Source organism: Desmodus rotundus, chromosome 5 (genome assembly GCF_022682495.2).
Source record: "Desmodus rotundus isolate HL8 chromosome 5, HLdesRot8A.1, whole genome shotgun sequence".
Taxonomy (NCBI): domain Eukaryota; kingdom Metazoa; phylum Chordata; class Mammalia; order Chiroptera; family Phyllostomidae; genus Desmodus; species Desmodus rotundus.
In genome coordinates, this window is record NC_071391.1 from 149,174,142 (window position 1) to 149,192,004 (window position 17,863).

Consider the following 17,863-nt stretch of genomic DNA (forward strand, 5'->3'; position numbering starts at 1 on the left):
TTAAACCCTTCCCATTGACCTGCCAACAGCAATTAAAGCTCAACTACAAGAGAAGGGTGTACTCATCCCACACAAAGGGTTCACCTTGAGTACCCAGCTTGGGTAATAGGGGAGGCTGTGCCACTGGACCCTACAGGATACCTACTACATGAGGCCATACTACCAAGACAAGGAGTCAAAGCAGCTCTACATAATACATAGAAATGAACATTTTAACAATAATAATTCTTCTGATCAATGAACATGAGATAACTTCCCATTGGTTTGTGTCTTCTTCAGTTTTTTTCATCAGTATCTTATAGTTTTCAGCATATAGCTCTTTCACCTCCTTGATTACATTTATTTATACAAATTTTTGATGCTATTGTAATGAGATGGCTTTATCTGTTTTTCAAGTAGTTCATTGTTAGTGTATAGAAACACAATTGACTTTTGTATATTGATTTTTCATCCTACAACATTACTGAATTCATTCATAGTTCTCATTTACTAGACTCCATATCAACATTTGCTGGTGTGTGAGTGTGGGGGGTGTGGCACAGATTTCTTCTGTTTTGTTTGGCTGTCTGTAGTAGAACAGTTATTTTCTTAGAAATTTCATCTTTCTGGATTGCTCCTTTTCCTGATCACTTGGCTAGAGAAGAGGAAGCTTTCGTTGGGGCTTTTGTGTCTGTGCCCACTGGCACTTAGTGGTTGTTAGCTCTTTTAGCTCCAACGCTAGAATGTATGAGGCGAAAAGAAAACCCGGAGAACTGAATGCTAAGTTGTTCTTTAAAGCCCAAGGTCTCTAGCCTGTGTGACTTCTTTTCTCTACCCTTTAGAGTCTTCTTATGTTTGTTTTTATATCTAATGTGCAGGGAATTAGTAAATTTAGTAGGAAGGATAGTGAAAAGTACATTGACTTGACCTTTCTGGAAGTGAAAGTTATGATACATGTTCGATATGCATGGATATTCTTTAAAGATTAGTATGCATATGATATATGATGTTTAAAGATTATGATAGACTCTTTCATTCATTCAACATTTATTCTCAGCCCACCACGTGCCTAGAATAGGCACACATTCGAGGTACTTCAGATACAGTGGTGAACAGAAGAGATAACGTTCTCCTTACAGACCACACATTCTTGTGAGAGGACACAGACAATTAGCAAACAAAACATAGTGTATTCCATTGTGAAAAGTGCTATTGGAATAAGGGAAGCAGGATTAGGAAGACAGTGAGTGCTGCAGGCAGTGGAGGTTTGCTATTTGTATAGGGTGGTCAGCAAAAGTAACACTGGAGGGAGAGACATGAAAAAAAAGTGAGCCCTGTGGATACCTGGGGAAGAGCTCTCCAGGTCAGAGACAAAGGTCTGAGGTGGCACATGCTGGTCCTGTTCGGGTAACAGCAGGGACGCCAGGGTGGCTAGAGTGAGCTGGGTAAGGAGAAAAGTAGTAGGTGAGGTCAGAGATCTTGTTAGGGAACCAGACTGTGTAGAGCAGGGGTGTCAAACTCATTTTCATCAGGGGCCACATCAGCCTCACAGTTGCCTTCAAAGGGCCGAATGTAATTTTAGGACTGTATAAATGCAACTATTCCTTAACAGTTAAGTGAGAGCTCAGTGCTGCTGCCAGGTAGAAACAAGGTGGAGGGCCAGATTCAACCCATGGGCCTTGTATTTGCCACCTGTGGTGTAGAGACTTGAAGGCAATCATAGGGATTTGGGCTTTTCCTTTGCGATGAGGGTTTTTTTTTTTTTTTCCAGAGGGAAACAGTATGACCCAGCTTACAGTTTTACTTTGTCTGTGGCATGGAGGAGAGACTACAATGAAGGAAGTACAGGTCAAATGAGGAGGCTTTTGCAAGTGTCCAAGAGGGTTCAATGATGGCTTGAACTCAGAGAGAGTAGGTGAGACGTGGCCAAATTCTGGAAATATTTTGAAGGTAGAGCTGAGAGGTTTTGCTAATAGATTTTATGTGGGGGATGAGAAAGAAGTCAATGATGGTTTATGGTCGTTGGTCTGAGCAATTGGAAGAATGAAGTTGCCATTTTCTGAGAAGGGGTAGACTCAGGGAGGCATGGGTTTTGGGGAGGGTGGGAATCTGGGGTTTCAGTTTGGATGTATAACATTTGAGATACTCTTTAATGTGGATATCTAGTAGGAAGTTGGTCAGATGAGTCTCAGTTCAAGGACTGCAGCCATCCTGTGTAGAGACATAAATTTGGGAGTGGTCATTATATAGATGATATTTAAGGATATGAGACTAGACATGATTATGTATAGTGGCTGTAGATAAAAAAGAAAATAGTCCTGAATGAGCCCTGGCACACTCCAATATTTGGAGGTCAAGGGGGTGAAGAGAAACTAGTAAAGGGAAATGAAGAGAAATCAGTGACGTAGGAGAAGAACCAAGGGAGACAGGTGTCCTGGAAGCTGACTGAAGGAAGGGTTTCCAGAAGGATGGAGTGACCTTGTCAAATATGAAGAGCTGAAAATTGGCTTTTGGATTTGGAAATGGGGCAGTCTCTGGTGGTCTCGCCAAGTGAGTGTCCATCGGGGAGGACGGGAGGAAAGAAGAGGAGAAGACTGATGGTGAGCGTAGACAACTCTTTGGGAGAGTTCTGCTATAAAAGAAAACCAAAAAGGGGTGGTGGTTGAAGGGGGGGGATGGGGCTGGGGAAAGAGTTATTACTATATGTAACAAGTATATATGTATGTACATAAACCTTGTATTTAGATATAGAACTTAAATTTATTTTGATTGACACTGAGGTCTAAAATTTCATATAGTGAAAAGTCTTCCATAGGCTTGGTAATCTTAGCAACAGCATTTATATTTGAAGAAGACTTAGTTAAATATGAATTGGTCTATGCAAGATGTATAATTTCAAAGGTTGTTTCTTTGATTTAAATTAGATTTGCAATTTCAGTTAACCCTTTCCAATAAGAGTCCCCCCAAATGAATATTTACTTAGTGGTGATAGAAAATTTTATATTTACAGAGGACTTATCAGTCTCTGCATCAGAACCGACACAAGAGGATGAAAATTTACATTAGAAATGTAAGGGAATTAAAGTGAAGTGGCCTCAAATCAGAGAAATTGAGTCTCAGGCCAAATGTGGGCCACGGGAGTTGAAAGTGAAACTCACCTGCAACCCTCCCCAGCACTAATTTCAGCCTCCTGAGCTGCTTGATTCCTGTCCCTTCCGCATTGTTTCTATTGTTTTCTACATTGAAACATTTATTTTGAACTGCTTTCAGCTTTCCAACATCGTAATCACTCAGATCAGAAGAATTGTATTTGCTCTCCAGCACTCCTGGTGGTCCAGAGCCTCTAGCCTGTGCTGTGCGTTCACCAAACTCCTTTCCTTTCCCAGCTAGGCTGCATTTCCCAAGCTCCCCTGCAGTTGGGTGGGGCCAAAACAATGAAAGTTGGGTGGAGTAATACCATAGACGGTACTTCCAGCCTGCAGCTTGGCCCTTAAGATAACTGGTACAAGACCCTCCATGCTCTCACTCTTCCTTCGTCTGCTGGCTGGTGGAGGAAGATGGGCTGGAAAAACCTGGCTCCAGATTGTGGAGCGGGCAACACCCCTGAAAATGTTTGCACTGTGGCCTCAGTAAGAAATGAGCTTTTATTACGTGGAGCCTCTGAGACTTTGGAATTGTTTATCATAGGAGTGAGCCTGCCTTGGTAAATACATACTGCTTTGGCTGAGATGCGGTTAGTATTGACTTTGCATTCCGACTTTGGAAGGTCCGGAGGGTAGGGGCGGGAGGGAAGCACGGCTCCAGGCGCCCAGTTCTGGGTGTCAGAAAGGCACGGCCTTTGGCGTTGGGCCTCTTTGCGCGGCATGAATGGGACCACACTGGGAGGCAAACAACTCTTTTCAAAGAGCCTTTCTGGTAGTCGTAGTCGTCCAGGACACTGTCCCACTAAGAACTCAAGCACTTTTAAGGCCTCAAAGTTCTCATGGGGTATAAGAGGAAGGAGAAACAAATTACTTGGTGGCAACTGACTGTCCTGTGTCAGGCATTTTTTTACCCGCATCACCTTATTTAATTTTTATAAAACCCCAACGAAATCATAATAATTAACCTCAGTTTATAGAAGTTAATAATCAGCTACACTCATTGTCCTTTTTGATACCTAGTGTGTCACAGATTTGGGCAGTGGACCGCATTCCAGTTGGCATCCGAATAATTTTGAAAGCCCCTGTCTCCCCTTTACTTTCCAACGCAGCACACTGACTCACCTCCTACTTTTCCTGCCGCAGGTCTAAAATATGCTGCTTCTCCGTGGGGCCCAGTTCATTTAGGGAAAAGCATTTACAAACAAAGACCTGGTTATTGTGTGCTTGTTATTGCGGGTGTGTCACGACTTTAAAAGGGAGAATTTTCTTTATCCTCATCCTGGGACTTGCTTCTTGATTTTAAAGAGAGGGTAAAGGAAGGAGAGAAATATGGACTGGCTCCCCACCCCCCAACCCCCACCCACCCACTGCAGCATGTGCCCTGAAGCGGGGAGTGGGGCTGAACCTGCAACCTAAGCATGTGCCCCAACCAGGAATCCAATCTGTGACCAACCAACTGAACCCCACTGCCAGGGCAAGAAGGGAGAATTTTATGTATTTGAATTTTATCTCAATTACATATTTTACATTCCCACTAGCAATGTATAGGATTCTAATGCTTCCACATCCTCACCAATACTTGTTATTTTCATTATAGCCTTCTAGCTGGTTTGAGTAGTATGTCAGTAGTATGTCACTATAGTTTTGAATGACATTACCCTAATAATGTTGGGCATCTTTTCATGGGCTTACTGGACATTTATTTCTCTTTTGGATAATATATTTTCAAGTCCAGTGCTCTTTTAATTGGGTCGTTTGTTTCTCTGTTGTTGAGTTGCAGGAATTCTTTATATACCTGGATACTAAATTGTTATCGCAAGTGGTTTGCAAACATTCCCCCTCATTCTGTAGGTTGTCTATTTACTTTCTTGATAATGTTTTTCATTGTGCAAAATTCCTAGTTTTGATAAAGTTCAATATATCTATATATTTCTCTCTTTAACATTTTAAAGTTTTATTTCTCAATTACAGTTTACACTCAGTATTATTTGTATTAGATCAGGTGTACAGCGTACTGTTTAGACAGCAATATACTTTACACAGCGCCCCCCCGATACTTCCAGCACCCACCCGGCACTATGCACAGTCATTACAATGTTATGGACTATACTCCCTAAGCTGCCCTTTGCACCCCGGTGACTATTTGTAACTACTATTTTGTACTTCTTAATCCCTCCACCTTTTTCACCCAGTCCCCTAACTCCTCTCCTCTCTGGCGACCACCTCTCCTTAACTTTTGAGGGAGTCCCTCCAGTGAATTTTTCATTTCAGTTGTGTTTTCCAACTCCAGATTTCTATTTGGTTCTGTTAACCAGAAAATAAAAAGCCACAGTGAGAAGCAACAAATGCTTAGTTGAGATCCAAAAATAGCTCTTTAGGGAGTACTGATTCAAGCAGAAACCCAAATAATATTCTGATTAGGGCATAAGGCAGGGTTGTTTTCTTTTTTGTTTTGTTTTTATGAGAAAGGGAAGGGATAGAATTACATGACTAGAAGGAAGGAACTTCTCTTGGTGTTAGTAAGTCAAGGAAGGACTTTTTAGAGGTGCAAATAATCTAGGTTATTTACCTGTACATGATAATGCTAATTTTAAACAATGTCTTTAATTTCCAGTTGAGTAGTCAGGTTGTCTGCTTTCCTGTTAGTTTTGCAATTAGTTTACAAACAAAAACAATCTGTGCAATGGTAGAAACACAGCGTCGGCGTGGCCCAGTGCTAGGTTACGTTGCCCAGCTCAAACATTCTGAAGGGCTGAGGAAGAAGATGAGCAAGCAGTCCCTCGCAGTGGCTGCCCAGCTCTACTTTAAAGTGGCTCCCACCACACCAGCCTTTCACAGTTCCTTTTTGTAATTTCTGTGTCTTCATTGCTGTTCTCCATTTGATGAGACATTGTTCTTATTCTTTCCTTTAGTTCTTTAGACCTGGCTTCCTTGAGCTCTTCGAACATATTTAAGATAGTTCATGCAAAGTTTTTTGTCTAGTAAGTCCGATTGTCTCGGCCTCTCAGGCACAGTGTCTATTGATTGCTTCTTTCCAATATATAGGACGTGTCCTCCTGTTCCTTTGTCTGTTTCCTCGCTGTTGAAAGCTAAGTATTTCAAATAATACTATATGGCAACACGGGGAATCCCATTCTCCCTGCTTCTTAGGGTTTGTTGTTGCTGCCTGTTGTTGTAGTTGTTTGCTTAGTGACTTCTGAACTCATTCAGAATGCGTGAAGTCCCTAGCTTTGGTTGTTGTGGCCACTGAAGTCTGTATTTGCTAGCTTAGTGATCAGTTAATGACTGGACAGAGATTTCCTGAAATGCCTGGCACCGTAAGTCTCCCTGTCTTTGCTTAGGGCTTCCGTGTGCATGTGGGGAAACTCCTTCAACTACAAGGTGGTTACCTTGTAGTTTATGTCTCTGTTGTAGCCTCAGTTGCTACTTGTACAGACCTTGAGGTCAACTAGAGGTGAGAGCCTAGGACATTTTCAGGTCCTTTTTGGGTATGCTCATGGCCCTTATGCATGTTATGGGCGGCTGTCTAGATTCCCAGGAATATGTTTGAGTGTTGCAAAGCTTTTATGGGTAGCTCATTCCTCAGCCTTTCCTTTTAAACTTTTTGATTAGTCTGCAATATGCCTCACCTGTTATCCAATACCTTAGGCCACTTTGCTGTTAAGGCACTAAAAAAATATCCCCCCTCCCCAGAAACTTTAAGCACTGGGTAAGTTTGAGGTGGAACGAAGGCAAGCCTTTTGAGTGGAGCCTTCCGGGGAACCACCAGGCACATAAAAGAATGATTTCTCTTTGGCAGTGAAGCTTTGAAAGGATTCCAGCCCTGTTTTCATCCTCCCAGTTCTGGGAATGTGGGCCATTACTTTTCAAGGCTGGGAAGAGCGGGAAAGTGGGAGATGGGACAAGGTGAGTTTAAAATGCCACAAAATTTGTTGTCCTTACTGAGATTCAGCCATTTTCTTGTCCACGAATATTCTCCCCAGATTGCTGCAAGCCTTTGGTTAATATCCAGGGTTCTGAATATAGTTTTGCCAGTTTTTTCTTTGCTTTTATGAAGGGGTGAATTCTTGGAGGTCATCTGTAGGGTATGTGGAGGCAGTCTGGCTTCCTCACCCAGGTGTCTGGGTAGCTAAGGGAAGCAGTGTTTCCATAGCCTTGGAGGGGCCTGATAGTCAGTGTTCTCATAGCCTTGAGACTGGGACCGATAAACTGTTCCCATAACAGGAAGTGGGCTCACGTGTGCAGAGTTATGTTATGTTATGTAATGTTCTGGCAGTTTTCCGGCTTTGTCCCCCTCTAGTACTTAAACAGGTAGGGACTCCCTGCTGGGGGCGATGAGGATGAGAGACACGCAAGGGGGCAGGTGCCACGATGGGTGCCACACTGGGGAGCAGGGACATGAAACGTACAGATAGACATGCAGCTTGCAGCGTGCGTGGCCCACCCACCCTTGAGTAAAGGCGCGCCAGACATCCCAGCGGCTCCATGAATATTTTTCCGTCTGCACCAATGCCGTGAACCTGCCTGGCCTCGAAGGGTGGCAACACATCATCCTTCTGCCATTTTGTTCTCTTAACTAACTTTTAAATTTAAGAATAATTCTAAAATTTGGGAGAGGGTGTTTCACAAGTTGGTCTCACGTTCACATGAACAAATAAATTGAACAGCCCTCAGAAAGTAGGATGATGTAAGCATAGCCCCACCCAGGATTAAGACATACTTGAAAGTACAGTTATTAAAGCAGTGTAGTTATGGTAATAGCGAGATCAGTGGGGCAGAATCAAGAGTCTAGAAGAAGAACCAACGTACACGTATGATCATTTACTGTGGAGCACCAATGGCAATGCCTGTCACTGAGAAAGACATTTAGTAAATTGACTAGCGTTAGGGAAAAATTAGTTGGATTCTTATTCAAGTTATTGCAACAAAGTAAGTTCCAGATGTATCAAAGTTTTAAACAAAAAATTCATTAAAATAATGGGAAAATTTGGGAGGCCTAACAAAATTACACTCTAGAAACACCCCAAATATCCATCAAAGTGAAACAGATAAACACATATGGTATATTCTTATATGAGAATGATATATAACAATGAAAGTAAGTGAAGTATAACTATATACAACAATATGTATTATTGAGTCTCAGAAACATAATGATGAGTTAAAGAAATAAGACATTAAAGAATATGTTAAGAGCCCTGGCTGGTGTGACTCAGTGGATTGAGAGCCAGCCTGCAAACCAAAAGGGTCGCTGGTTTGATTCTCAGTCACGGCACATGCCTGGGTTGCAGGCCAGGTCCCCAGTAGGGGACACGGGAGAGGCAACCACACATTGATGTTTCTCTCCTTCTTTCTCCCTCCCTTCGTCTCTCTAAAAAATAAACAAATAAATAAGGATATATTAAGAATCACAGAATATTGTTCAATTCCTATGGAATTAAGAATGAGTAAAATAAACTATTTTTAGGGATGCATACAAATGTGGTAAAACTACACAGAGGCAAAAAAGAAATGATTGTCATAAAAATCAGGATGATAGTTACTTCTGGGGGTGATGATGGTACTGTGAACAGAGAGGGGCCCATGGGAGGCTTCCTGGGTGATGACAGTGTTCTATTTCTTGACCCAGTGACTATTTGGGTACTTATTTGATAGTTGTTTATTAAACTATTCATATAGGCTTATGAACTTTCCTGTTATATTGCACCATAGAGAAGACAAATTATAAAGAGAGTATAATTTGAAGTATAGAATTTAGCACATACCTTGGGCAATATTGTATTTTGAGGCTATCGATATTTTTAAGCCCTTCTTCCTAGATTCCTCTAGATTCATAATTCCTACCATTTAGGGAAGCTTCTACTTTCTCGAGGGGTTCTGCAGCCACTCTGTAGGGAATGCTACAACATCAGTAATTAAATCACATAGGAGAGACGCTATGGAAAGCCACACGGCCCAGCGGCTGCTGTCACGATGCCATTCCCCCGGCAGATGGGAAGTGCCAGGCTTTCCCTTTCTTCCCATACAATCTGGATTTCACTGCTTTAGAGAAAGCACAGCATCCAATCCTGGTTTCCTAGGATTGAATTTACTAACTGCTGGATGCTCGCGACATTGACCTTTCCAGACTGTTGTAAGACTACAATAAGGTAATAAATGGTGACTACGATGGATTTTAATGAAACAAGACAAATATGAATGCTTGTTTTAGAGCAGGACAATGTTCATTGCACCAATTTAAGGGAAAATAGTTTTTAAAAATGGGTTTGATGTGATTCTCTGTTTGAAACCTTTGCCTCTCGTTGATATATATATTTGTAACAACGATCCTGACCTTTGCCCCCTGTATATTCCAGGACATTTGTTTACGCCTTCCTCAACAGAGGGAGGCCTTTTCCGCTTGGGATACTTTTCAAAGGCTCTGTCTTCTGCATGGGAAATGGCCTCCTGCAAGGCTACTACCTGACTTACTGCGCTGACTACCCTGCTGAGTGGTACACAGACATACGGTTTATCCTGGGTAAGCAAACCCGACCCCTCTTCCCCCAGCACAGCTCTGCACAGTCGCAGTCACCATCATCCCGCCCCACCCTATTACAGTGACCTCTCGGTGACCCCTTCTCCCCTTCTCCCACCCCCACCCCAGTCTTTTCTCTGTATAGCAGCCTGCGAGAGCTTTGAAAAACATCGTGTCATTCCTCATCTCAGAACTCCCCAATGAGATTTCAGGATAAAATGCAAATTCCTTACCACTGCCTGTGAAACCCAGGTGTCCTTGGTTCAGCCTGGTTTCCCGACCTTATTTCCTGTTGCATCCACCTCATTTACTGTGCTGTGGCCTCAGTGGCCTTCCTTCTGAGCTTTAAATGGCCAAGTTCGTCCTGCTGCAGAGCTTTCTCTGTGCGGACCACTCCCTCCGCCTAGACTGCTCTGGCCCTACGTAGTCATGAAGCTTTGTCCCTCGCTTTAGTCAGGTCTTTTTCAATTCACACGTCCTCTCATGGACTTTTCCTCACTACCTTTCTAAAATCGTAGAAAAAGAAAAAACTGGTCATTGAATTTGTTTCATTACTCGCAAGAGGAACTAAAATTCAGGAAGGTTCAACTTGTTTATATATTTTTTCAGCTTAGACCCCAATCTCGGATTTTCCTCAATTCCTCTCTTTCACACATCATATTCTATCCATCAGCTAAGAGCTGCTGCCTCTACCTCCAAAGCATGTGCCAATGGGGCTCATTTCTCCTGAAGTGCACTAAGTTCATCCTAGTCCAAGCCACAATGACCTCTTGCCTGAGCTGCCACGGTGACCTTCACGCGAACCTGGTCTTCAGTGACACCTCTCCACACGGCAGCCGCAGCAAACATTTGAAAACACGTACACACAGAGGACTAGTTGTGCAAATGCTGGTACGTGTGCACATCTGGAGCCACACAAACAAAGGAAAACAAAGACAAGTTCTGTGTGTGCTCACGTGGAGACGACTCCCTCCACCTCCTTTATTTTCCGCATCTTAGTACCATTCTTAGAATTCAAAATTAAATGTTCTTCTCTTCATTTTTAGGAAAAAAACCCTTAGCTTATGAGAAAAACATCAAAATCAGGATGCATTTTTTTTCACTTCCCTCTCTCTTCTTTGCTTAGGTGTCTTCCTATTTATCTTGGGAATGGGAATCAACATTCACAGTGACTATATATTGTGCCAGCTGCGGAAGCCTGGAGAAATCATCTATAAGATTCCACAAGGTAATGCCTCCTCTGTCCTCCAGGTTCCCACGCTTGCTCCAGAGCCTGCCCCAGGGATTATGCTGTGAGTCACAAATGAAGAGGGCACAGTGAGGGCGCAAGTGACACAATGTATCCCTATTTGGGGACTCTCTAGGGACTTCTCCTCCACATCCCATCCCAACCCACAACACATTTGTGTTTCGGATCTGAACCCCCAAGTTCCAGAGAGGTACAAGGGTTCTCAGAAGGTGCAAGATCGCAATGTCCTGAGGATGGGGGTGGGGAGTGTGAGGCTTGTGTGGGGTGGAAACAGACCGCACCTCGTTGAAGTTGGTGGGATTATCATGTGCTGTACTGGAGTTCTTAAGAGAAACAGAACCAATAAGATATAGATAGAAATATAGGTCTATATGGTTTATTATAAGGAATTGGCTTCCACGATTCTGGAGGCTCAGAAGCCACATGATCTGCCGTGTGTAAGCTGTAGGCCCAGGACAGCAGGTGGGGTACGTTCCCATCAGTCCAGGAGAAGACTGATGTCCCAACTCGAAGACAGGCAGAGAGAGTGAGTTCTTCCTTACTCCGCTGCTTTGTTCTACTCAGGCTTCAGTGGACTGGCTGAGGCCCACCCCCTTGGGGAGGGCAATTTGCTTTACTCAGTCTATCAATTCAAATATTAATCTCATCCAGAAATATCCTCATGGACATACCCAGAAATAATGTTTTACCCAGATATCTGGGCACTCCATGGCCCGTTTAAGTGACACAAACATTAACCATCGTGTTCAAAAAGAGCATTGGCATTTCCTCGGTTAGCAAGTAGAGCAGAATCACGCATGCCCAGCAAACTCGTCCTCTCCAATAAGTCTCACTCGATTTATCGAATGAGCAGTCAGGGGTAGTACTTGTGTGTTTCCTGCCACTTGTATTATATTCTCAAAGGTACAAAGAACCATATTTACTGAATCAAAAATTGGGATGGGCTGTCTCACAAGTGCATTTTCAGAGATAAGTCCTAAGTGCTCCCAAGAAACAGGGGTGTGAGCTAACAAATACTAGCAGGTGGGAGCCAATCAGTCCAAGCAATCCAATATCACTAGGTACATATTTGTGTAGACTTTGGGTCCCGTAATTTTTTATGTAAATAGAACCCTTTACATTAAAAATTTTCCTGGCCCTGGCTGGCATGGCTCAGTTGGTTGGGCATCATTCTGCAAAGCGAAAGGTTGCCAGTTCAGTTCCCTGGCAGGGCACATGCTTGGGTTGGGGGTTTGGTCCCCTGTTGGGGCACACACGAGAGGTAAATCCTCAGTGTTTCTCTGTCACATCAGTGTCTCTCTCCCTGTCTTTCTCCCTCCCTACCCTTCTCTCTCTCTCTGAAAAGTTTATTATATATTATGACATGGTATTTATTATACATTATGAGAGTTCTGTTGTCTGAATACATGGCTAGATAGGGAGAAACCCTAAAAAATCCATCGCAGCAGACCCTACTGGGCTCCAGGAGGCTGAACACCTGCTGCTCTCACCCCTGCTTTAAACAGAGCAGAATTTAGAGATCCGGATGGAGCCCATTGGGAAGTTGGGGCCATTCCTCATGGTTCCAGGATACCCTGTGGACAACGGGCTGCTGTGGCTTTGTTTTCCTTTGTCCCCAGGTGGATTCCACCAAACCGTGATGACTGGGAAGACAGTGTCCAGCCCACATTTATCATATACATACGTATACATATTTACCCTTATGTGTTTGGGAACTAACAGAGGGGTTTTAATGTCCCCATGACCCAGTTCTGACGATTGACTTTTGACTCTTGTGCACACAGGTGGCTTGTTCACATACGTTTCAGGAGCCAATTTCCTCGGTGAGATCATCGAATGGATCGGCTTTGCCCTGGCCACCTGGTCCCTCCCAGCACTAGCATTTGCATTTTTCTCGCTTTGTTTCCTTGGGCTGCGAGCTTTTCATCACCATAGGTAAACTTTTCAATCAAGGTGGCAGTATCCACATAGCTTTCCACTCCACACAGGCTTTTAGCACACCGAGTCAGGCGTAGAAACCTAAGACATTTATTTTATTGTAATCTGTACTGGTGAATTCTGCCTTCTTGGGCTTTCCCTGAAGTTGGAATTCAGGTGGGATAGCAGTAACAACTGGTTTTCTATGAGCAAAGATGAATCCAGGTAGACAAAGGCCCTCCAGGTGACTCAGGAAGCCATGGGGCCACCTTGTCGAAGAAGGCTTCCCAGAGAAAAGTGCCTTGTGCCCACGTAGGCTAGTTGACTCCGGCTCTGTGCCCTCCCAGCAGGCTTAGCCGCTGATGGCTTCGGGTTGGTAAGAGTCGGGAGGTACAAGGAGCAGCTTCCATTTCTCTGCTTCAATTCAATTCACTTCCATTACATTTCTCAATGTGTATTCCATGGATGGGGCCATGCTCAGCACTTTCTAAAGCCTCACAGATAATTCTGAGCTGTAGCCGGGATAGAGAGCCGCCAGGGAAAAGTGCTAGCCCTGGCCCCAGTGTGGCTGCTGTTTTTAATCCTAGGTTTGGTGCTAACAGTTCAGGTCATCACAGCTCCCTGGAAACTGCAGGATCATTTCCCTGGAATCCATGTAATACCAGGGCTTATTTTGGTACTCTCCTCCTGCCCCTATCCCCACCCTCCATAAACCGTAGCTAAGGTCATTGCTGGCTTCCTGGAAGGTACGGTAAGCAATTACTTGTGTGACACAATTTCAGGACTGTCTCATTACCTGGGAAATGTGTGGAAATTTGCTGGGGTTTAGAACCTTTCTTCTGTAGGTCTAGCCTGAAGCTTTCCTAACTCCCACCTGCTTCCCAGCCCCTACACCTGGTATGGGGTTGGGGGGGACAAGAGAGTTAACTACAAGTATCACTGGCAGGGAAAGGGTAAGATATTAAGTTGTTATCAGGCCTTAAATGCAAATTTCAGGCCCTTTCTCTAAAATGGCTTTTGTAGTTGGAGAAAGAGAATGCCTGTGATTATTGGGGAAAGGGAGAAAGGGAGGAAGAGGGAGAGTGGGAAGGAGAGAGAGAGAGAATTTGGAGGAAAGGGAAACAGACTTGGAACCAGGACGCAGGGGAACCCCTTAAGCTCCTGCATAGGTATTTCAGTGCAGCTACTGATTAGCTGCATAGTCTTGAAGGTTACACTGAGAATGGGTTCTTTTCCCAAGCATGGAATTTATGCAGAGCCCTGCCAGAAATGAGTGAAACAGCAGCTCTCCTCATGACCTCTTCTTGCCACCTCCTAGACTTGTGGTGGGGGGTGAGTGGAGGGCAGCAGAGGGTGCCCAGCCCATAAGAGAGTCAGGTAGCAGTTCCCCCGCCTCAGAAAGGGTCTGTTGCCCACCCACCTCCCCAGAGGCTGAGAAGGAATGGAGGGAGGGCACTGGCAAGCCGTTTGAGGGAGGGGCCATGAGAAGCACGGACTGAGTCAGACTTGGTCACGGGAGGGACAGCAGTTGCATCCGAGGGTTCCAGCTTGTGCAACAACGAAATCCAGACTGAGTCCCTACCCTTTTATGTCAGCATCTCCAGAGGGAGAGCAAGAGGGTGTCTTTTTTATAGGGCTAACCGGGCTCTGCAGGAGGCAGCTCACCACATCTCTCTCATCATAGCTCCCAAATTATTCCTAGCAGTCCCCCACTTCAGACTAAGGAGCTTTGACAGACCGTATGGTGATTATAACTTGAGAGCTACCAGTTTCAAGAGGAGAGCGGGGCCCCCTAAGTAGAAAGCCTTTTTACAAGATGTATTAGTCTCCCAGGGCGGCCGAAACAGATGCCACAGCTGAGTGGCTTTATTCTCTCATAGTTACCATTGACGAATGTGTTCTGCTCAGTGGGTTGCATTTTCATATTGCTGATGGTTTCCTCTGCTCTGCGTAAAAACTTTTCAGTTTGATGTGGTCCCATGTGTTTATTTTTCCTCTTGTTTCCCTTGCCCAAGGAGATATATCAAGAAAAAATATTACTAAGAGAAGTGCCCAAGATTTGACTGCCTATATTTTCTTCTAGGATTTTTACAATTTTGAGTCTTACATTGAAGTCTTTAATCCATTTTGAGTTTATTCTTGTATGTGGTGTAAGAAGATGGTGTGGTTTCATTTTTTGCATGTATCTGCCCAATTTTGGCAACACCATTTATTGAATAGACTGTCCCTACCCTACTGTATGTTCTTGCTTCGTTGGTCAAACATTCATTGACCATATAGATGTGGGTTTATTTCCGGGCTCTCTATTCTGATCCATTGATCTATATGTCTGTTTTTGTGCCAGTACTGTGCTGTTTTGATTATTAAGGCCTTGTAGTGTAGCTTGATACCAGGTAGCATGATTCCTCCAACCTCGGTGGTAAAAGACCTATACTCAGAAAATTGTAAGACACTGAAGAAAGAAATTGAAGATACAAATAAATGAAAGCACATACTGTTCCTGTGGATGGAAGGAATTAACATTGTTAAAATGTCCATACTGCCCAAAGCAATTTGTAGATTTCACACAATTCCTATCAAACTACCAACGACGTTTTTCACAGCACTAGAATAAATAATCCACAAATTTACATGGAACCACAAAACACCCTGAATATGCACAGTAGTCTCGGGAAAGAAGAACGAAGTTGGGGGAATCATGCTATCTGACCTCCATGCATGTCCCCTCTGCTGGTTCGGGGAAGAATCCTTCCTTGCCTCTTCCTAGCCTTTGGTGGAGGCCAGCAGCCCTTGGTCTTCCACGGCTCATAGCTGCATCACTCTGCGCTTCACCTCTGGGTTCACATGGAATTTCTCCTATACGTCTCTCTGTGTGTCTCTTCTCCCCTTCTCCTGGACACTAGTCGTTGGATTAAGGGCCCACCCTGCTCCATTATGACCGCACTTTAACTTAATAAGCTATGTCTTCAGTGGCCCTATTTCCAAAATAAGGTCACAGTCTCATGTACTGGGGGGTTAGGACTTCAGCATATGTTTTGTGGGGACACGATTTAACCCATATGCAAGGTAACATTTTCTTGGCATCTCAGGCCTTTTGAAGGGATATTTCCCTGGGAATGTTTTTCTAGGGCTAACCTTGTCCATAGCCTTTGGGGTCTCTGGTTTCCTATATTTCTCAGCTGAATTCGTGGCGTACTTCTTTCTGGCTATTACATTCTCTTTTATTGTGGTAAAACATTCTTGACAAAATCGACCATTTTCAGTATACAGTCCAGTGGTTGCACATTCATAATCTTGTGCAACCATCCCTGCTACCCTCTCGTTGTTTATGTTTCCCAACACAAGAAGCTCTAGCATTTGTGAGGGTAGGATGCAGGAGGGAGAAGGAAGATGGACAGGTGGCCATCAGGAAGAGTCGGGCCCTGAGTAAGGGTAGGATGACTTACAAGAAGGATTTCAGACCCAGCAAATTTATAATTATTTGTTTCTTATCTTTTAGGTTCTATCTCAAGATCTTTAAGGACTACCCCAAATTTCGGAAAGCCCTCATTCCATTTATCTTTTAAAGAAACCAAATGAAAAAAGAAACAAAGCTCCCACCTTGCTATTGAAAATCACCAAGCTGCTTAACCTGTAACCTTTAAAGTTCACGTATGTGTGATATAATCGTTCATATATATATGATATGTGTAAGAGTAGGCCTCCCGTGGTCCTTCAGCTGGCCTGGAGAGTTGTCTGTGCGGTGCCCACTTCCGGTGTGCTCTCATCCTCCCAGAGGTCTCCATCCTGCTCACCTGTGGAAGCTTCACAAGGACCTTAGCTATTGCCCCTAGAAAGGGTGCCGCTTCCCTACCTACTATTCTTTGTGCGATCCAAGTACATGACACTTTACATCTGCCCTGTCTCAATGTAATGAGGCTCTGTAGGCAAGAAAGTTACGGGTTGAGGGAAATGTTTATAGAGTTAATTAAAGTATCTACACCCATACAAATTAGCACAGATTTAAACTCTGCATGGCCCCAGAGCAGATATTCTGCCCAATGAAAATTCAGTCACCTCTTTCTTTTCCTTAGTTCATCCTGAAAGATGTGAACTGATTAGCAGACTTTTAACAAGGAGCCCTCTCTTCAGATTGCTGAAAATGCAACCACCCACTGACCCCGTTTCAATTTCGTGCTTTGGTTTAGTGCCTCTGTCTTCTTGGTGATTTCAGAACCCCTGTTAGAGATATCAGAGCCAAACCCCGAGAACTGGTGTGGGTTTTCCTGACGGTTTTAATGATTGCAGAGAAGACGTAACAGTGGATGGCTACTGAGGGAGTGAAGAAGTGTTTTAGAGGAGCTACTGCAAACTCTCCTACCCTTGGAAACCAGTGGAAATATCCACACAATGAGTGAATGTCAAATAAAGAGCTGACTGAATAACATCAGATGCTGCTTACCTCCGTGACATACCCACAGTGACAGAGAGGCAGAAGGACACAGTGATTTGCCTCTTGGATGTCTTCACCGCAGTTCTCAGGATCTCATCAAGAAGGTGCATCTTGAATACCAGTCCTCAAAGGATCCCAGAACAGAAGCTGGAGCTGCAACTCAAGGGAGGAATCTGGGCAGAAAACTGGCTTTTGGGGGCTCAGACAGTGATTCGCACATAGTTTGATTTTCTTTATTATTATTTTTTTACATTCAGTGTTTCCAAAACTTAAAAATGTGGTAGTTTTTACATTCTTCTTTCCTTAAACAATTTTGGAGGATCTGCTCACAGAAGCTGCTAAGAACTGGGACTGCTCAGCTGGTTCGCACTAGAATTTGCAACCTCTGTGGAGGGGTCACCCTAGCATGGGTGCTGAGACATTGGGCTCTGGGAGGAAGGGGCTGGAGACTTGTAATCAGAGTGTCTGAAGGCACGTGTCTCCTCTGACATAGGTCTATAGCAGGCATTGGTAGTATTGAGCAAGCTCTTTTGAGAAATGAGCACCAGTGCTATCAGACACAGTTCTAAATACAGAAATCGCCTGTATAAGACATACAGGCCTCTCGAAGGATCTGAGGATGATGT

The 17,863-nt window shown here is 43.9% G+C and overlaps 1 protein-coding gene across 1 annotated transcript in view; it reads left to right on the plus strand.

Annotated features, from left to right (window-relative positions):
- Positions 1-17,035, plus strand: part of SRD5A2 (steroid 5 alpha-reductase 2) — a 41,829-nt gene extending 24,794 nt beyond the window's left edge. The window contains exons 2-5 of the mRNA XM_024552426.3: positions 9,479-9,642; positions 10,766-10,867; positions 12,673-12,823; positions 16,305-17,035. Coding sequence (XP_024408194.1) covers positions 9,479-9,642; positions 10,766-10,867; positions 12,673-12,823; positions 16,305-16,371 — 484 coding nt within the window. The 3' untranslated portion in view covers positions 16,372-17,035. The remainder of the gene's footprint in view (positions 1-9,478; positions 9,643-10,765; positions 10,868-12,672; positions 12,824-16,304) is intronic.
- Positions 17,036-17,863: the final 828 nt, after the last annotated feature.